Source organism: Lissotriton helveticus, chromosome 2_2 (assembly GCF_964261635.1).
Source record: "Lissotriton helveticus chromosome 2_2, aLisHel1.1, whole genome shotgun sequence".
Lineage (NCBI taxonomy): Eukaryota > Metazoa > Chordata > Amphibia > Caudata > Salamandridae > Lissotriton > Lissotriton helveticus.
This window is the reverse complement of record NC_136060.1, coordinates 504,194,524-504,214,800: the sequence shown is the minus strand read 5'-3', so window position 1 is coordinate 504,214,800 and position 20,277 is coordinate 504,194,524. Positions and strand designations below refer to the sequence as shown.

Below are 20,277 nucleotides of genomic sequence, written 5' to 3'. Positions count from 1 at the left end.
GTCGATTGGCAGGCAGAGGTTGCAGACTGGGTGCTGGTCCTTCTGTGCGAACTTGTGGTGGCAGTTCTTGCAGAATTTAAACGGCGTCTTGTACATCCCTGCGCTCAGGGGGCCCCCTGTGTGCGCATTCTTTCAAGGGCGTCGAAGATTTCGAAGTTCCCTCCTTTCTTCGTCGTCTCCTCGCTAAAGGTCCTCTTCTGTCGATGTTCTCAGGCTTTCCCCTGTGAGTTTTTGCTGTATTTTCTTCTTTCCTCCTCCAAACTTCTGGAGCTTCACGCGGCGATCCAGACCCAACGGCGGAAAAAAGAATCTGAAGATGGCGCCCAAGGGTGGTAGCTTCCGCCGGAAGCACGCCGACGTCACCGAAAGGACACCAAATGGTGGGACGTCGACGCCCACCTGGGCTACGACAAAAAAAAAAAAAAAAAAAGACTACGATTCCGGACCCAACCACCAGATTGCGGAATATGCACAGCATAGTGAATCCAGAAAGAATCACGCTGCAAAATCACTGCTGTCTCAACCTGTTCCATAATCACTGCTGTCTCAACCTGTTCCATAATCACTGCTGCCTCAACCTGTTCCATAATCACTGCTGCCTCAACCTGTGCCATAATCACTGCTGCCTCAACCTGTTCCATAACCACTGCTCTCTCAACCTGTTCCATAATCACTGCTGCCTCAACCAACCTATTCCATAATTACTTCTCTCCCTCATTAAACCTGTTCCATACCCATTGCTGCCTCAAACTATTCCATAACCCCTTCTGCCTCATTACACCTGTTCCATAATCACTTCTCTGCCTCATTACACCTGTTCCATAATCACTGCTATTGTGTGTGATATGCAAGTGTGAATATCGTCGTCCTGAGGCGGAAAGCCGGGACCTGCTGTGAGAGAGCAAAACGCTGCGTTTATTGAACCTAATTTGAATTTTAAAAATCGTATTCTCTTTTTGCGCCGATATTGTTTTAAAATAACCTTAGAAACCTACTTGTTGCTATCATTAGGGATAGCGCGTTCTCCCCCCTGGTTGCAGTCTTAGAACCGCCTACTTTGTTTGTAAGGCCTGCCAGGACCGCCCCCTAGCAGCAGAGTCAGCGCTGTTTTAGGGTCACGCCATCTTGGGTGAGGAGCAGGTGAGGGATAGCAGACTAGTGCTAAGCCCATCCCGCCCTGGCCAGTATAAAAGTTTCACACTCCTCGCTCCCAATGATTGCTATTGTGTGTGATATGCAAGTGTGAATATCGTCGTCCTGAGGCGGAAAGCCGGGACCTGCTGTGAGAGCGAAACGCTGCGTTTATTGAACCTAATTTGAATTTTAAAAATCGTATTCTCATTTTGCGCCGATATTGTTTTAAAATAACCTTGGAAACCTACTTGTTGCTATCATTAGGGATAGCGCGTTCTCCCCCCTGGTTGCAGTCTTAGAACCGCCTACTTTGTTTGTAAGGCCTGCCAGGACCGCCCCCTTGCAGCCGAGTCAGCGCTGTTTTAGGGTCACGCCATCTTGGGTGAGGAGCAGGTGAGGGATAGCAGACTAGTGCTAAGCCCATCCCGCCCTCACGCCCTCGCCAGTACAAAATGGAGCATTCATCCTGGAGGCGCAGCGGACGGGCGCAGCGGGCGCGCCGGCGGCGCGCCGAAGGCGTGCCAAAGGCAAGCCCGTCTGAGCCCGTCCGCGCCCACGGGACACAACCCCTGCCCCTCCACCAAGAAATACTGTGCGATATAGCTCTGCTGTATTGCATGAACTAAGACCATCCGCTAAGACAGTATGCTATCATTTCTTTCATCCCCTGAAGTTGCCCACTCAATGCCCACACTGCTGTTCTCACCTTAAAGTTATTCCTCCTACTAGAAACCAGCACCCTTTTAAGATGTATCTCCTAAATTGTAGATCCTTACCCAAGCATCACACGGAACTGTCCTTGCTATTGGATGAGCTTACCCCAGATATAGTATTTCTCACGGAGACTTGGCTAACTGCGTCTTCGGAACCTGACATTATACAAGCTCTTCCTCAAGGGTATCAAATAGCAAGATTAGATCGCGCCTCTGGGAAAGGAGGTGGACTGGCAATAATATTTAAAGACCGCTACTCCTGTCGCTGCCTTCCCAGCCCCCTTTTAGATTGTGAAAATATGGCCTTTAATTTGGAACTTTCTCCCAATATTAATTTTGCAGGAGCACTGATTTATCGCCCCCCGGGTCCGATCAGACAGTTTGTACATTCTCTACCCTCGGTTGTTGCAGAGCTAGCCTCCACTTCTGCCAACTATACACTACTGGGCGACCTAAACATGCATTTTGAGGACCTAGGTGATCACACGGCCCAGGAGCTTATCGCTGACCTGGCCGCATTACAGCTGTCGCAGCTTGTTAGATCCTCGACACATATGAAAGGGCATTTGCTAGATCCTATATTTAGTAATTGCCCCGACTTAGAAGCCAAACATCCTATTGTGCTTCCCTGGACAGATCATTATCTAGTCCCGTTAATCTGGCACATGCATAAACCTCCTGCTTTGAAGCCAGGGGTACGAATCGCTCGTAACTGGTCCAAACTTCCACTCGATAAATGGACCGACGAGCTACAGGCCACCACTCCATCAATAAGCTCAGATCCCGTGTCAGCTAATGAAGAATTCAATAAATGGATAAAGGCATCATTGGATACCGTACTTCCATTTAAGACAATTCGGACAAAGAGATCCAGGATCTCAGCCCCTTGGTATTCGGAGGAACTTAGAGACACCAAACGTAAATGTAAAAGGCTTGAAAGGAAATGGCGTCTGGGTTACACTAACCCAGGCAAAATTTTGTATAGGAAATCTATTAGGGACTATAAAACAGAAATAAAGAAAGCCCAGATCCACTATTATTCACAAAAGATCTCTGAAGCCAGCTCCAGCTCAAAGGAGATCTACCAGATAGTTAAATGCCTCACTCAACTTGCCCAGTCTTCTACAAATAGCGATGACCTACAAGCCCGATGTAACGGGTTAGCAGATTTCTTCTACAATAAAGTGGATCTCATCTACTCAGCCTTCCCAATCACTCCTCCAAAGGTCTTAAGTGAAAGCCTAGAGCACTCTGAGCAGGGTACATTAGACAATTTATCACATGTGTTGGATGAATTTTCTCTGTTGCATCTGGACCTCCTTGCCATATTAATGGCGCAGGTTAAATCGGGTTCCCCTGAGGACCCTGCTCCTCCAAGTGCCTTAAAGGCAGCTAACCAAATCATCTGTCCGGTTATATTGAAGGTCATAAACACCTCTATCTCCACCAACATGGTTCCACCAGCATGGAAACAGGCAAGGGTGAGGGCACTCGCGAAGAAACCCAACATGGACGTGAATAATTTTAACAACTACCGTCCCATTTCCTTGCTCCCTTGGATCAGTAAGATATTGGAAAAGCACATTAACAACCTTTTAACCAATTTCCTGGAAAACCATCAATTGCTTGATCCCTCACAAACCGGTTTTCGCCCTAAACATGGGACAGAATTGGCTTTATCAGTTTTGGAAGAAACAAGAGGCATTTTAGATCGGGGAGGATCGGTGGCAGTCATCCTCCTCGATCTAAGTGCCGCTTTTGACACTGTAAATCATGAGATCCTACTGCAGCGTGTTCAGGATATCGGGATCCAAGGAGGAGCACTGAAATGGATCAGGTAATTTCTGTCCAACAGAACATTCCAGGTCTTTGAGGGTAGTACCATCTCCACCAGCAGACCGCTGGGCTGTGGAGTCCCGCAGGGCTCCTCGCTCAGCCCGACGTTGTTTAACGTCTATATGAGGCCACTGGCAGCTATCGTCCGCCCGTATGGTATAAAGATCGTTACCTACGCGGACGATACGCAGTTGGTGGTCTCATTGACACAGGCAGAGGACCCTAAGGCCATAGTCGATCTAGCTGGATGTCTGTGCGAAGTGAACAGCTGGATGACCCTATCTTGCCTCAAGCTTAATGGGGACAAGACAGAGGTCATGATGTTGGGACGCTCGACCCCATCCTCGCTGAGTTCCATCTGGCCGGCCTGTCTGGGTCCCCCTCCAATACCAAAGGATGCCATTAAGAGCTTGGGCATCTGGCTGGACAGGGCTTTGACGTTAGATCATCAGGCTGTCAAGCTGTCTGCCACTTGTTTTGGTATTATCAGAATGCTGAGGAAAGTTCTCCCATTGTTACCCTTTCAAACTAGGCAAATTGTTGTACAGGGATTGATCCACTCCAGGTTAGACTTTGGAAATGCACTTTATTTGGGAGCTCCTGACTTCACACTACGGAAGTTACAGGTGATCCAAAACTGTGCAGCCCGGACCCTACTTCAAATCCCTCGCAGGTCCTCTGCAAAACCTGGATTAGTAAGACTACACTGGCTCCCTGTTAGAGATAGGATCGCCTTCAAATCCCTATGTATTGCCCATCAGTCAATCTGGGCAACTGGCCCCTTGATCAATCGCTTCTTAATCACCCCATACCTCCCCAGTAGACAGTTACGCTCGGCTAGTGCGCACCTTGCCATGGTGCCCAAAGTCAACCGGGCTAGGTCGGGTGGCCGTTCTTTTAGTCTAAACGCAGCTAAGCTGTGGAACGGCCTACCCCTCCAACTAAGGTCTAATTCAGACCTGACCTCATTCCGAAAACATCTGAAAACTTTCCTGTTTAATAAATAATTGTTCCTCTCTCTCTGTACCAATCTGCCCTACTGCTCACAATTTTATGCAATATCAGCGCTTGGACGCCCCCGGGCAACTATTTCACGCTTTATAAAACGTATTTTCATTTCATTTCATTTCACTTCTCTACCTCAGTACACCTGTTCCATAATCACTTCTCTGCCTCATTACACCTGTTCCATATTCACTTCTCTGCCTCATTACACCTGTTCCATTCTCTGCCTCATTCGACCGGTTCCTTAGTTACTCCTGCCTCATTCAACCAGTTCCATAATCACTGCTGCCTCAGCCGGTTCCATAATCAAGGCTGTTTCAACTTGTTCCATAGACACTGCTGCCTCAACCTGTTCCATAATCACTGCTGCCTCAACCTGTTCCATAATCACTGCTGCCTCAACCTGTTCCATAATCACTGCTGCCTCAACCTGTTCCATAATCACCACTGCCACAACCGGTTCCATAATCACTGCTGTCTCAACCTGTTCCATAATCACTGCTGCCTCAACCTGTTCCATAATCACTGCTGCCACAACCTGTTCCATAATCACTGCTGCCTCAACCTGTTCCATAATCACTGCTGCCTCAACCTGTTCCATAATCACTGTTCCATAATCACTGCTGCCTCAACCTGTTCCATAATCACTGCTGCCTCAACCTGTTCCATAACCACTGCTCTCTCAACCAGTTCCATAATAACTGCTGCCTCAACCAACCTATTCCATAATTACTTCTCTCCCTCATTAAACCTGTTCCATACCCATTGCTGCCTCAAACTATTCCATAACCCCTTCTGCCTCATTACACTTGTTCCATAATCACTTCTCTGCCTCATTCGACCTGTTCCATTCTCTGCCTCATTCAACCAGTTCCATAATCACTGCTGCCTCAGCCGGTTCCATAATCAAGGCTGTTTCAACTTGTTCCATAGTCACTGCTCTCTCAACCTGTTCCATAACCACTGCTCTCTCAACCTGTTCCATAACCATTGCTGCCTCAACCTGTTCCATAATCATTTCTCTGCCTTATTAAACCTGTTCCATATTCACTTCGCTGCCTTATTGGACCTGTTCCATTCTCTGCCTCATTCGACCTGTTCCATAATCCCTTCTGCCTCATTCAACCTGTTCCATAATCCCTTCTGCCTCATTCAACCTGTTCCATAATCCCTTCTGCCTCATTCAACCTGTTCCATAATCATAGCTGCCTCAACCTATTCCATAATCACTTCTCTGCCTTATTCAACATGTTCTATAATCCCTGCTGCCTCAACCTGTTCCATAATCACTGCTGCCTCAACCTGTTCCATAATCACTGCTGCCACAACCTGTTCCATAATCACTGCTGCCTCAACCTGTTCCATAATCACTGCTGCCTCAACCTGTTCCATAATCACTGCTGCCTCAACCTGTTCCATAATCACTGCTGCCTCAACCTGTTCCATAATCACTGCTGCCTCATTCAACCTGTTCCATAATCACTGCTGCCTCATTCAACCTGTTCCATAATCACTGCTGCCTCATTCAACCTGTTCCATAATCACTTCTCTGCCTTATTCGACATGTTCTATAATCCCTACTGCCTCAACCTGTTCCATAATCACTGCTGCCTCAACCTGTTCCATAATCACTGCTGCCTCAACCGGTTCCATAATCACTGCTGCCTCAACCTGTTCCATAATCACTGCTGCCTCAACCTGTTCCATAATCACTGCTGCCTCAGCCGGTTCCACAATCACTGCTGTCTCAAGAAGAGAAGGGCATTCAGCATGGTCTGAATTTAACATAGAACCTTACAGCTCATCACTGCTCTCTTTGCTAGGATATGGAAGTTGACTCTGGAAGCAACAAGAAGAGGCAATAGCGGCATAGGCCCAACCCACAGTTGTCTCAAAATGGCAGCCAGATGGGAGCAGGCTGTAGTGCACCCAAGGCACGTCTATATTGCTATCCTCGATCCACGGTGCCAGAGCCACGCTACAGGCCACTGATCGGATAGTAGGCGGGACTTCAGTGCCCATGTGGCCTCAGCGCAAGTTCAAATTGTCGGTGACAAGTGCAAGCACTAGAGAAAGCAGATGCAAGGCCCTAACCAATGTGCATGGTAGAACCATTTACCAGGTCAGTGCTTGAGCTGTGCAGTCCAAGAATACAGGTGCATCCCCAGGGGTAAGAGTGAACCTCTACGCTACAGTACATTCTTCCTGGTAAGAAACAGTTAAACACTGGACGTTCATCACAGCACTGATAAACAGAACTCATTGGTGCTAGCCCACCACAAGAACTGGAGAGCACAACATCTCCACTGGCGATCACATCTCCGGATGCATGGCCTGGAGGATACTGGTGTCACCTCTCACCAATGCAGAGACATCAAAAACAATACGTGGTGTTTGCTTTACAGTTCACAACAAGCACCCGTCACTGGCCAGCATCTCAGGATGGCACCAGGTCAACGCGGGTCCAAACGCAGGCGTGAGTGATGCCCTCAGGCACTTTGGAGGTCTGCAGGACATTTGTTTTACACAAGGTTAAGCTCTTTTACCTCCTGAGCGACAGATAACCGACAACAGAACAGATTTCAGCATTGAGACAGTGTCTCATCCAAGAGTAACCAGGGGTCCACCTGGCACCTTGGTGTGCACTCATCTGTTATCACAGGTTCAAGAGCATTTATACCAACAGCTTGCACGATTCAACTAGAATCAGACAGCAATCGGGAAACATTCATAATGCATTTTGCAGAAATAATGCATAAACAGTTTTGTAGACGGGAAGATGCCAAATACATTTATTGTGGCCACATCTACAACAGTAAAATTAGTAACCCAACAGACGCTGCTTTTGGGGTCTTCATGCAAACTGTACAGTGGTCGCTTGTGATCTGCATCTACAGGGTAACATTTCACTAAAGGCACCCCCATCTTCCCACTTTGTAACTTGTGGACAATGCCACACAGACTCATCTGGTCATGCCTGCAGTCCAGGAGGCTTCCTCTTGTTCCAGAAGTATACTGGAGCACAGACAGGAGAAATGTAGATGCAGATGGCCTTTTCAAAGGTGACCCAACAAAACAGGCCTGCAAAATGTTGGTATTCAGAGCGTACCCCTGCAACTCCAATTTACACCCAAAGGCAAAATGGCATTAAAAACACTGCATATTCTGCAGCGGGGAAACGCGCATCTAAAATAAGAAATACGATAAAACATGGAAACTGTGATTGAGTGAATCGATATGGAGTTGGATAAATTACAAGAACGTGTGTGTGTTATAGCAAACATACAAATTCTATAATAACAGCCTCAGAAGATATGCCACAGACATCTAAGGGAAGATTGTGGATTAGGAAAGACCGCGACTGGGACAAGAACGGAGCACAAACGCACAAGTAAGAGTTATTGAAGTAAGAGTTGGAGGCATCAATTAATGACAGGGGTCACTTTGTCAAGTTCTGTAGTGTCACCTGGGGAAGGAAGGTTCTTACCTGTAAGATGTGTTTATTCTTATCTTTACTGGAACTGCAGAGAGAAGACAAGACAAGTTTCAGGTTAGTGGGGTGTATAACATACCTCACTCTTAAACACAGGACAAACCCAAGCAAATCTGTTAATTGTGATTTGTACTACAGATTGATTGGGGCGGCACATACATCATGGGCATAGAGAACAAGAAACGCCTAAGAGAATGCATTGTGATCGCACCTTCTGAGAACTAAAGCGCTTCTCCTGAGAACTCACTCTTTCACACCTACTCGCGCACACATGCAGACCTCAATCGCTTATTGAAGATGAGATGGCAAGGACAAAAACCTGTACCATTTTTAGGGTTTTCTGGAAGACCTCATGTCGTCAGTTCTTCAAAAAAGTAAAATGAGTAAAGAAAGAAAGTGGGCTTTGGGTCAGCCCCTTCCATCCCACCACGGCCCGCATCAGCCATTGGCTTTCACCTGGATTTCAGTTTTGTCACTGAGTGGGTGGCTGTCCACCAAGGCATTGACATTAAGAACGGTTACATGGTCCCATTAAAGTCAAACTGTATTATTTGTTAAAGACCCCAACTGAAGTTGAGAAATACGGCAAAAGACAATGCAAAAGATAAAAATAATATATAATAAAACAAAGCTTTAAAAAATAGAACCATGACAAGTCAGTAGGAGCAGGCACAGCCATAATAAAGTCAAAAGCGTATTCTTGGTAAATTGTAATTCTGCATGTGGAGCATTGGGGCAAAGAAACCAGGCATGATGCAGATCTGCAAGAAGTAAATAACCAAGAGAATAAACGTGTTAGAGTGGTTGTTTCCCCTCCAATCTCCCATTTAGTTGGCAACTTTCCATTTCTTAAGATCAGGAAGCAAAATGTCACAGAAGGAGTTCCTGCAAAGAGAATACAGACTGCGGTGTTCTTTTCAGGCCTACAGAGTCAACTAGTACTATGTATGATTGAAGTCTTATGGAACGAGCAACATCAGAGAAGAAGCTCGCTTTTGCCCTCACGTTCTTCATTGTAAGCCTCATCAGCTGGTCAGAATGCCAATAAATCATATTTAAATGGGAGAGGTTTAACTGCTCCAGGGCAAACTTTAAAGTTTGTGAAAATCTAGATAGATAGCCTGAAGCTGGTTACTGCTCATGCCAGGCACAATCTCCTAAGGTTCTCGGTGGCATACCTGTGGATACAAAAGCCCCAGTGGACAAATGCCACAAAAGCCTTGTGTGCCGTTTCAGCACAAGCGCAACCACGCTTGCCTTAACCACGCAAAAAACGTGGTTAGGGCAATGCACGCTCAAGATACTGAGATGGGCGGGCCCAGGAACAGGAAGGATCGGGAGAGGACGCGGTAAGTGGGGGTGGGGCCGGATACTTGGGGAGGGATCATTTTTAAGGGTTGGGGGTGGGTTATAGGTGTCTGGGTTAGGGCTGGGGGCGGGGTTGTTCTAGTCCCCAGGGGTCTGGGTTTCTTTTAGGGCTCATGGGGAGGGTTGGGGTAGTTTTGGGGCTCAGGGTGCAGTTGGGGTACTTCTTAGGGCTTGGGGGGGGGGAAATCTGGTTAATTGTTAGGGCTGGGGGAGTCAGGTAGTTTTTAGGGCTCAGGTTAGTTTTAAGGGCTCAGGATGGGGTGGGATACTTTAGGGCTCAGGGTACTTAGGGTTAAGAGCAGGTAGCATAGGGTGTGATCTTAACCGCACATCTCTATACCAGTCATGCCTTTACCCCGAAGTTGCGTGGTAAAGGCATGTGTGGTTCAGGCATGTGTGGTAAAGGCATGTGCGTGGTTCAGACGCATTCATGGTTTAGGCAGCATAGTAGAGTCACGCGTGCTTTAGCCATGCATGCCTCTGTCATACAACCATTTCAAAGTCATCATACTTTTTAAAACAGTTGCTGACATACATTAAGAAGTATGGTGTCAGGAGTCAAAACCTCAACTGGAGACAAACGCTGGGGCTACTGATTTCCAGCAGATCTTCTTCATCAAACGAGAAAAAGACCTCTTCTTAATCGCCTGGTCTACCCCATGTGATATTGCTTCTGCCCTCTGCTTGAGTTTGGAGATTTGCAGAGCAGTTCCATGTCTGGACTGGAGGCGAGGATTAGGCCTACTTTCTTCTCTTATTGTTAAAGCCAGTTGTATTACCAAAAACCATTCATGACGCATGTATGTAATCCCACCTCTCTAGACCTTTTCCCTCTGCTCGGGGACTCTGTGTGTGGTTTTGTTCAGGCGTTGACTATTCATGTATGATTATACCGATTGCTGACGCCGACCAGTGATGGGTTCTTCCCAGCCGGTGCCGGCATTCAATGGCAGGCGCTAGTGAAGCCAAGCAGTGTGGTCCCCCCACCAACCAGCAGGGGAGCTGTGGTGCTCGCATACAACTGATCATGGAGACTCGCGTCTAACTAGGCTGGTAATGGGAGGAGCGCTGAACAAGAGTCTCCTAATAGAGTGAATCAGAGCCTCTTTAGCAGGCAGGTTGTGTTCTTTCCCTTGAACTGGTCTGCACTGCCAAAGTGCCCTTAAGTGAAAGTGCCGGCTTGACTTTTGCTCACTACTATTGGGAGTATCTCAGCCTGCAGCAGAACACCTCAGCAGAGGCTAGTACTGTTCCCTTCCAGACCCGGTTTTTAGGGACACCGTGCAGGCTGAAAGCCCCGACTGGGGTCATACAAATAGATATTACAAAAATAGATGTTAAAATGCCCGGAGACAACCAGGGTGTAGTGTCCCTCAGGATCCCCTTCTTCCCTTGCTGTCTGCTCATCAGTAGGTAACCTTTTGGGGGCCTGCAGAGAAGGGATCAGGTCTTCTAAGATGAAGGGGAGTTCATGCCTTGAGCGGGAGACAGTTTTTGGAGTTGGCAGATGCCTCAATTAATGTCAGTGTCTGGTGCCCTGGCGCCTCTTAGGAGGAAACTCCTCGCGTGGGTGGAGGCCCTACCTGAACCCCTCCCCAGGAGGGAAGACCTTGTGGAGTCAGTGAGACCCGGAGGCATGCCAAGCCCAAAGGGAAATTGAAGATGGCAAAGGACAGGCTCAAGTAGGCATTTTTGGCTTGGTCCAAGGGCACTTAAGGGGGTAACTCATGTGCCAAAGACCTCACTTAGAAACCTCACGTAGAAAATTCTGGAATGAGTCCAGCCTGAGCTTCCGACATCGACCCCGATGAGATTGGGTTTTGTGGGGATTTTCATGACAGTTCAGAAAAAGGAATTCCCTGGAGACCTGCATTAGCACCTTCAGCCATCGCAAGAGGGGCATAATTGTAAGGTCCAACTAGACATCTTGAACGCATTAGATAGCGTTCATACTTAAGAGAAGGAAGCTAGGGGGCGACTCAGGGCTGAATGCCCCAACCCCCACTTTGGAAGGCAAAGTGGTATCCATGCCCAAGATAGACAGCGACGTTTGCCCCGGTCCAGGAACAACGTGAAACATTCGTAACGGATCCCAAAAAGGGCATTTGCCAGGACAAACTGCTGGGTATAGCAGGACAGCTCACCGCGATACCGACTATGGCAGAAGAGGCCAGCGAGTCAGGGACCCTGATCTTCACAGAGATTCTTTCAGGATAGGCCAGAGGGATTGAAAAACCGCCTTATATCCACGATAGACCCAGACTGCTCCTTATACAAGTGGACCATAACTTGTGGGCTTGGACATTTTTGAGGCTGGCACAGTTGCTCAAGGTCGCTGCTTTTGGGGACCCCTCCTCAAAGAACTTGGCAAATATTTTTTCACCTTTGCCTCCCTCGATAAGGTGAAAGCCTTAATAAAGAAAATCTTAGGTCAAAAAGTTTTTAGAGGGGCATTAAAGAAAAAGGGTGCTCTTCAGGCCGCTTCCCTAACTAAGGTCCCCAGAGGGTTGGCATTCCGCAGAGGCCAGTGGCTGGGCCAAAATCATGTCAGCAGATTCTTCCCCTCCAGGGGAGCCAGCACCGGCAGGAATCGTGGAGTCTAAGGTGCCAGCAGAGGGGGTTTTAAAAATGTAATCCAATATATCGAGGAGTCTGATCCTTTCTGCCCTTGCAGAAACAGGGGGTGGGTGGGGTTGAGGATTGAGAAGATTGGTGGGAACTGACCAGCGATGCCTGGGTCCTTCAAACTGTCCAGGGCTTCCATATAGTTTTATGGCTTACTGAGGCAATGGCAGAGTTCAAGGCAGATTTCATTCTTGGCCAGAGAGTCAAACGAAGCGTGGGCCTTCGAAGAGAAAGGAGCCATCGCTCCCACACGGATTAACCTTAAGGACTTCATGAGCAAGAACTTTTTGGTGCAGAAGAAAGACAAATTGCACAGTTCGGTCATCAACTTAAGAAAGTTCGAATAATGGTCAGTTTTCTGCCACTTCAAGATGAAGGGAATTCCTCTATTCAGGGATATTGTCCAGTTGAGCTACTGGATGGTACATCTAGACGTGGCTGATGCCCGACACCGCCAATCTTTCCCTCTCACCGTACTTTCCGAGTGTACGAATTCACAGACATTCTAGGAATTCTTTGTCTCAGACAACATGTGGACATGATGGTCAACCGGTTACAGTGTCTGGAGTTCATAATCCGCAACAAGAAGTCTGTTCTTATCCGAACTTAGAACAATGTGGTCTTGGGCGTCATCATATATGCCGGTCAGGCGACCCTGAGATTGCCACAATCAAAGATTGTGAACATCAAGAGGAAGCTGCGACATACATTCCAAAAGTCGCCGGTCTCATTTCAGCATATTGCTTGAAAAGAGGGACAACTGGGTTCCTCCAATCAGGTGATCTTCCCAGAACCTATGCACTATTGTGCCCTCCAGCGCATGAAAGCCTCACGTCTCAGAAGAGAACTCACTTATTCAGGGTAAGTAACCCTCATTAACAAGACCATGAAGGGGATGAAATTGTGGCTACAGCACATGGAAGATTGTAATGGCTGAATTTGAATCAACCCCAGATCTGGTGATAGAGGCGGGTGTGAGCAGATCAGGCTGGGAAACCAGATGTGAAGATGTATCTACCAGAGGAAGGTGGTCAGAAGATGAACTGACACTTCACATCAACTGCCTCAACCTTCTGGAGGGTTCCTTTGCAGTAAAGGTTCAGACAAAAGACCAGGTAAAATGCTGTGCACTACTGAAAATAAACATCTTAGCAGTGTACTATATCAATCATCTAGGTAGAACCTAGATACTCATGGAGTTTGCAAAGGACTTCTGGTACCTCTGCCTACAGAACAAGGTGGCAGCAATAACAGATTACTTCCAGGACACTACAACACCACAGCAGATTGGCACTCAAGACACTTTCAGGATTCTGGTGCTTGGAGGCTTCCCCGAAAGTCTTCCAAGCACTCATGATGACATGTGGTCCGAGCTGGATGGATCTGTTTGTATTGCGGCTAGATCATCAACTTCCGAGGTACTTCAGTTAGAGGTCGGACCCACATGCAGCTGTGACTGATGCACTCCTAAAATGCTGGTCACTGTAGCTCAATCACGCCTTTCTACCATTCACCCAGATTGCGAGAACGGCACTTCATATCGGGAGTCAGCAGGTGAAACCTGGTGTTAGTTACACTGATCTGAAGGTCTCCTAGTTCTGATGCAACTTCTTAAGATTTACAGACCCGTCAGACCCCAACCCCCTTCCCATCCCTCCACCCTTCCCCTCTAATCATGGTGAAGGGCAGGCTTACCAGTCAGTAAATACCTTTAAATCTGACATTTATGTAGAGCATGCACCTGTAGATGGGGGCTCCGTTGGAGAACACCTGGGCATCCAATTTCTTTTAGGACCAGTCTGGAAGTTATAATGAAGGCGGAGGACTGGTCTACCAACTCAATCTTTAAACACTTATTTCAAGAAGGTGGGAGATACGGCTTCGCAGGTTGTGAGCAAGCTATAAACGAGCATACACCTCACCTCTGGTTCCGCTACAGAATATAAAATGTCCTAATTAACATGGCCAAAAGTTTTAAATTCTATGAAGAACACAGAGGCGCAGATTATCACCCCCTGGCAGGTATTTGAGGGACCCCATATTGTCTGTCTGGAGACGGGCCTGTTAAGTCTTAAGGAGCAAGTATAGTGAATTCATGCTAATCATTAATAAAAAGTAACGTCAGTTGAAAATCGAACTTGTGCTTTTTATTACTTAAGGTTTGAAAAGGAGCATACAGCTTTTCTTTGTGAACAGGTTCAGAACAAAAACAGGGTTAATGGGTCTTGAAGGATGGCAGCTGAGCTTGCAGGAAGACAGAGTTAGAGAACTAGAGAAGCGGTAGTATATACGAGCATTATGAAATGTGGTTGGTTGTTGGATGGTCTACTGTTTGCTCAGTGGTTTCTTGGCAATTGTTGTTGTTTCCCTTTGGCCTGCCATTTTAAATAAAGTGGAGAAAGAAGGCATACTCCTCTCCTCGGTGTCCTTAATAGGATTGAAAACTTTCCTTCACATTAGGTATGAAGAAAACAAGTTACTTACCTGTAACTATAGTTCTCCAGTATTAGGGGTGTCTTTCATAGATTCACATGCCTGAATCATTCCCCGTCGTCGGAGTAGGAGTCCCACGGTATATAAAAAAGCAATAAAATGCCATAAAATATATAGCAAATATCAGAAATACCAAACCAGGAAGTAAGTAGCACCAGCTACAGCAGAAAAAACTTCCATACTCGTGACTATCCAAGTCATTATGTGTTAGTCCAAACTGCAGCCAATCAGGCGACAGCACCCACCAGAATGTTCTCCCCAGAGGCTCAGGCTCTCAGATTTTCTACCGCACGTCGTGTGAAGGGAGTCTCCCTGAGCTCTGCTCAGTTTTTTCTTCTACATCACTGTTTCTTCAAGTTTTTTCAAAAGTCTACTTCTAAATCCCTGTTCAGGGCCAGTGACTCTTGTGGGAAGCCAAGACTTTTCAAGGAAGATCTCCACAAGAAATGTCTATATTGTCTTTATCCTGACCATAAGGTCAAGGAGTGCAAGATCTGCCGGACCTTCCCCCCTAAAACCATCAAGGATAGAGAAGGACGACTGCTATTGTGGCTCAACAGACTCAAGGACAAGGATGACCCTGTGTCTGAGGTAGGAAGCTGTGCCTCTGGCTCTTCATTTCTTTCTACTAAGAGGAAGGCTGAAACTGAAGTTTCATCTCTAAGGGCTAAGGTGGCTAAGAAGTCTAAATCCTCTCAGGATGCTCCTGGGCCTAGTACTTAGAGTAAAACTCTCCCACCTACTAAAGGGGATTCAACGCCCTCAAAGAAGTCTGGGACAAAATCAGTTCCCAAGAAATCTTCAAAAACAACGCCTCCTCAGGTGCCACCATTGACAATTTCAACGTCAAAAAAGGACTGTGTTTCCTCTCATGTGGCCACTTCGACTACCTGCACCATGACTTTCTCCTCGCCAAAGCCTACTCTTGTCATGTCTTCAGCTTCATCGCCTACACTGGTTCATGTCCAGATCAGGCCTATCTCGTCGTCGACAATTGTCCCGTCGACGACGGCCAAGATACCGTCGACGAGTTTCTCGTCGACGGTTGGATCCCCGTCGACGATGAAAATGGTACCGTCGACGAAGCCCTCAGCGTCGACGGCCCTCCCGTCGACGATCAAATCTCCATCGACGGCGAAGTCCACGTCGACGAAGCCACCGTCGACGACCTCGACGACGACCCCGTCGACGATGCTACCGTCGACGACCCCGTCGACGAAGAGATCCTCGTCGACGACGAAGCCACCGTCGACGAAGCTACCGTCGTCGACCCCGTCGACGAAAACACAGAGTCAACTGCATACAGATGTCCCGTCGACGCCGCCTCTATCAAGCTGCACCACTTTACAAGTTTGGTCAGCGCATACAGCAGGGATTACATTACCATCACCTGCTACTACGGCTACGCTCTTGAAGAAGAGAGCTACTACGGAAACTATTTCCTCAACGCTTGTGGTACCAGACAAAGTCTTGGATTCCGATGAGGAAGGCTCCTATGAGGATGAGAATTTCAGGGCAGCTAGAAGTCCATCTGACCTCCGGATTAAGGTACAGGAGGATGTAGAGGAGGAGATGGAGGACACCGAGCCCACTTCACATGCTGACAGGCCTGCTCCGGATAGGCAGTTGCCTGACGATTTGTTTCGCAATCTGCAGTACATGCTCAGTGACTACTACAGACGTTTCCCACCTTCAGAGTCTGGTGAATCTACAGTATCTACACCAAGACCTCAGACAGTGCCTCCGCTTTCTAAGCGGACGCAACCATTGACTACTGTGCGTTGGAGGAGAGACGTCCAGCGTTACCTGCGTCTGAAGGTTCAGCTCCTCAGCCACGGGAGGAAGAGTCCTCCGAACATGAAGAACAAGAGGAAGGAGAACTGGATAATGAGTCAGAATCGTCGGAGTATGAGGATTATAATGCAAACACGCCCTCTCCGGCAGAACCTACTACATCTGAGTCGCCACCTGTGGACATTGCCTCATTCCATAAGATCATGGATAGAGCAACGAGAAGGTTTATGATAACCATGGAGTCCAAGCAAGAGGATTGCTTCTTGTACGATTTCAAGACTACACCACAGCCACAGAAACAAAGTTGGACCATTCCAATTATAGAATTTATCTGGAAGGAAGGACTGAAGATCATGTCCAAGCCAAATTCTTTACCAGCAGTGCTCCCTAGAGTAGATAAGAAGTATAGGGCGCCAAATACTTCTCCAGCATGCCTCATCGGACAAGCTAAAGCAGACTCTGTGGTAGCACAGGCAGCGCAGAAGAGATCTTCTAATCCTACGTCTCAAGTGTCTGTTCCTCCAGACAAGGATGGGAGGCGCCTTGATTCTATCGGGAAGAAAGTTTCTACTATTGCAGCTACGACCATCAGAGCCGCAAACTCCCTAGCCATTCTGGGACGATACGACAGGCAGATGTGGTCGACATCTCGCCGTACATGGACAAGCTGCCTGAGCCTGATCGAACTGAAGCTAAGAAAATACTTCAAGAAGGAGAGTGTGTCTCCTCGGAAATGATTGACGCTGCAGTGGACGTTGCTGCCACTGGATTTCGACAGCTAGCGGGTGCAGCTGTTCTCAGGAGGCAAGGATGGCTGAAGGCAACATCCTTCCGACAGGAGGTCCAATCCAGAATTATGGACATGCCATTTGATGGAGAATTCTTATTTGGAAAGCATGTTGATGAGTCGCTGGAGGCCATCAAGAAAGATACCGAAACGGCACGTTCGCTGGGTACTCTGCAATACCGGAAGTCTTCCTTTCGTGGAGCAAAAGGAAGAGGGACTTTCTCTAATAGAGGAGGGTACAATCAACAGCGCTCCTATTCTTCCGCCCAAGGAAACCAAAGATTCCAGCCATATCGGCAGCAAACTTATGGGCAGAGAAGAGGCAATTTCTCTCAACCTCGAGGAAAATCTAACTATCGAGGGAGAGACAATAAGAAATGAGGTACGCTTCCTGCCACCACTTTTTGCCAACCCGAACCAAATTGGAGGACAAATATCCCAAAATTACTTAAATTGGTCCAAAATTACTACAGACAAATGGGTCCTGGATGTAGTAGCCAGAGGTCACATTTTGGAATTTTTAAAAGCTCCGCCAAATTGCCCCCCAAAAGGACCCCCTCCAGCACACCTCAAGGAGCTATTCACCCAGATCAACACAATGATCAGGAAAAGAGCAATCGAAAGGGTACCTCCTCATCAGAAAGGAAAAGGCTTCTACTCGAGGTTTTTCCTTATTCGCAAGAAGTCGGGAGAATGGCGCCCCATCCTCGACCTGCGAGCCTCAAACAAATACCTAAAGAAACTTACATTCAGGATGCTCACACTTCAGGAAATCCTCCAATTTCTTTTGGCGGGAGAGTTTATGGCAACACTCGACCTTCAGGATGCATACTTCCACATACCGATCTTTCCACGACATCGGAAGTTTCTGAGGTTCAGAGTGGCTGGCAGGGACTTCCAGTTCAAAGTCCTTCCATTTGGACTGCGGTCAGCTCCCAGAGTGTTTACGAAGATGTTGGCTCCAGTAGCGGCCCATCTTCGGTTGCAATCGATTCAAATATATCCATACCTGGACGATTGCCTTATCAAGGCCAGTTCTTTCGGCATGGCACAAGATCACATTCAAAGAACTCTGTCGCTGATGCAGAACCTAGGTTTCTCAATAAACTTAGAAAAGTCTCACCTCACGCCAGCAACAAGAAAGAATTTCTTGGGAGCGACACTGGACACCAACCTCGCCCAAGTATTCATCTCAGAGGACAGGCAGGACAAGATCCACCGACTCGCTGCGGCACTGTTACTAAAAAAGTGCGTTTCAGTACGCATGTTCAAGTCCTTCCTCGGGATGCTTTCTTCCTGCATTCTTCTCACCCCCAACTGTCGTCTTCGGATGAGGCCCTTACAAGAAGAGCTCAGTCGCCAGTGGATCCAAATATCAGGATCCTTCGAGGATATCATTCAAATTACCCCACGAATGCGACGAGCGATACAATGGTGGACCCACCGATCCAACTTGCAAGTGGGCTGCTCCTTCCTCGCGGAAGTGCCCAGGTTCATAGTAACGACCGATGCATCAATGACAGGCTGGGGTGCACACCTCCAAGGCATGACAGTCAGCGGGAAATGGAACCAGGTCCAAATGAGATGGCACATAAACAGGCTAGAGTTACAGGCCATATTTCTAGCCCTGAAATCCTTTCGAGCAACTCTACAAGGGGCCTCAGTCTTAATACGGACAGACAACACCACCTGCATGCATTATCTGAACAAGCAGGGCGGCACAAAATCAGCCCGGTTGTCGCAACAAGCACAAGAGATATGGAGTTGGGCCCTGACTCACAATATCCATCTGTCAGCGGTCCATGTTCCGGGAATCGCCAATGTGTTGGCGGACTCTCTCAGCAGGTCCGGGGGCTGCACTCACGAGTGGGAACTACATCTACCATCTCTACGTCGCATCTTTCAGAGGTGGGGGCATCCGGACTTGGACTTGTTTGCGACCTACCAGAACCGGAAATGCCCATACTTTGCAAGTTGGGTTCCCCACAGGGACTCGTGTGGGGATGCCCTTTCGCTGAATTGGAATCAAATATTCGCGTACGCCTTTCCACCGATACCTCTGATCCCGAAAGTAATCAGGAAGATGAAGAAGCAGCCATGCCGGTTGATCCTGATCGCTCCTCGATGGCCCAGGCAATACTGGTTCACCGAACTACTCCTGCTCTCGGAATGCAACCCTATCCAACTTCCACGCATTCCGAATCTTCTATCCACCCAGCAGGGCAGGGTTTACCATCCGGACCCGAACTCGCTCAAATTGTCAGCTTGGCTCCTCAGCACATGGAGTTTGCACACCTAAATATTCCACAAGATTGCCAGGAGGTGCTGGCGAAAGCCAGGGCTCCATCCACAATCAAGACTTACCAACTTAAATGGAAACGTTTCTGTACATGGTGCCAATCTAATGATCTGCATCCCATTCATGCAAAACCAGAGCAAATCCTTCCTTTCTTTCTACATCTGGCCAGATTAGGTTTGGCACATTCTACGCTTAAAGTCTGCTTAGCAGCTATCTCGAGGTTTCGCCAAGATGGATCAAACTCTTTATTCTCTGTAAGGATCATACAACAATTTTTCAAGGGGTTATTTCGCATGTTTCCGCCGGTCCGGAAACCTCCTCCGGCATGGCATCTGAATATCGTACTCTCTCAGCTAATGCGTCACCCTTTTGAACCAATCCATAAGGTGGACCTAAAATTTCTGACATGGAAAGTATCGTTGTTACTGGCCTTAACATCGGCTAGGAGGGTCAGCGATATTCAAGCTTTTACATCTAAAGCACCTTTCATTCAGTTCACCACGGACTCAGTGGTATTGAGAACTAATCCAACGTACATGCCTAAAGTGCCTGTAGACTTTCATCTGAATGAACCGGTTGTCCTAAAAACATTCTTTCCAGACCCACAATCTGCGGCTGAAAGGGCGCTCCATTCTTTAGACATTAGAAGAGGTCTTAAATTCTATCTCTCCAGAACTTCTGCCATCCGCAAGACAGACCAACTGTTCGTGGCTTATGGGCGGCAACGCCG

General features: G+C 47.7%; 1 protein-coding gene across 2 annotated transcripts in view; it reads right to left on the bottom strand.

Annotated features, from left to right (window-relative positions):
* PCGF1 (polycomb group ring finger 1) overlaps nt 1-20,277 on the bottom strand; it is a 248,410-nt gene that overhangs the window by 82,422 nt on the left and 145,711 nt on the right. For both annotated transcript variants that reach the window (XM_078679068.1, XM_078679069.1), the window contains exon 6: nt 8,176-8,209. In XM_078679068.1, the coding sequence (XP_078535194.1) occupies nt 8,176-8,209 (34 nt within the window). The remainder of the gene's footprint in view (nt 1-8,175; nt 8,210-20,277) is intronic.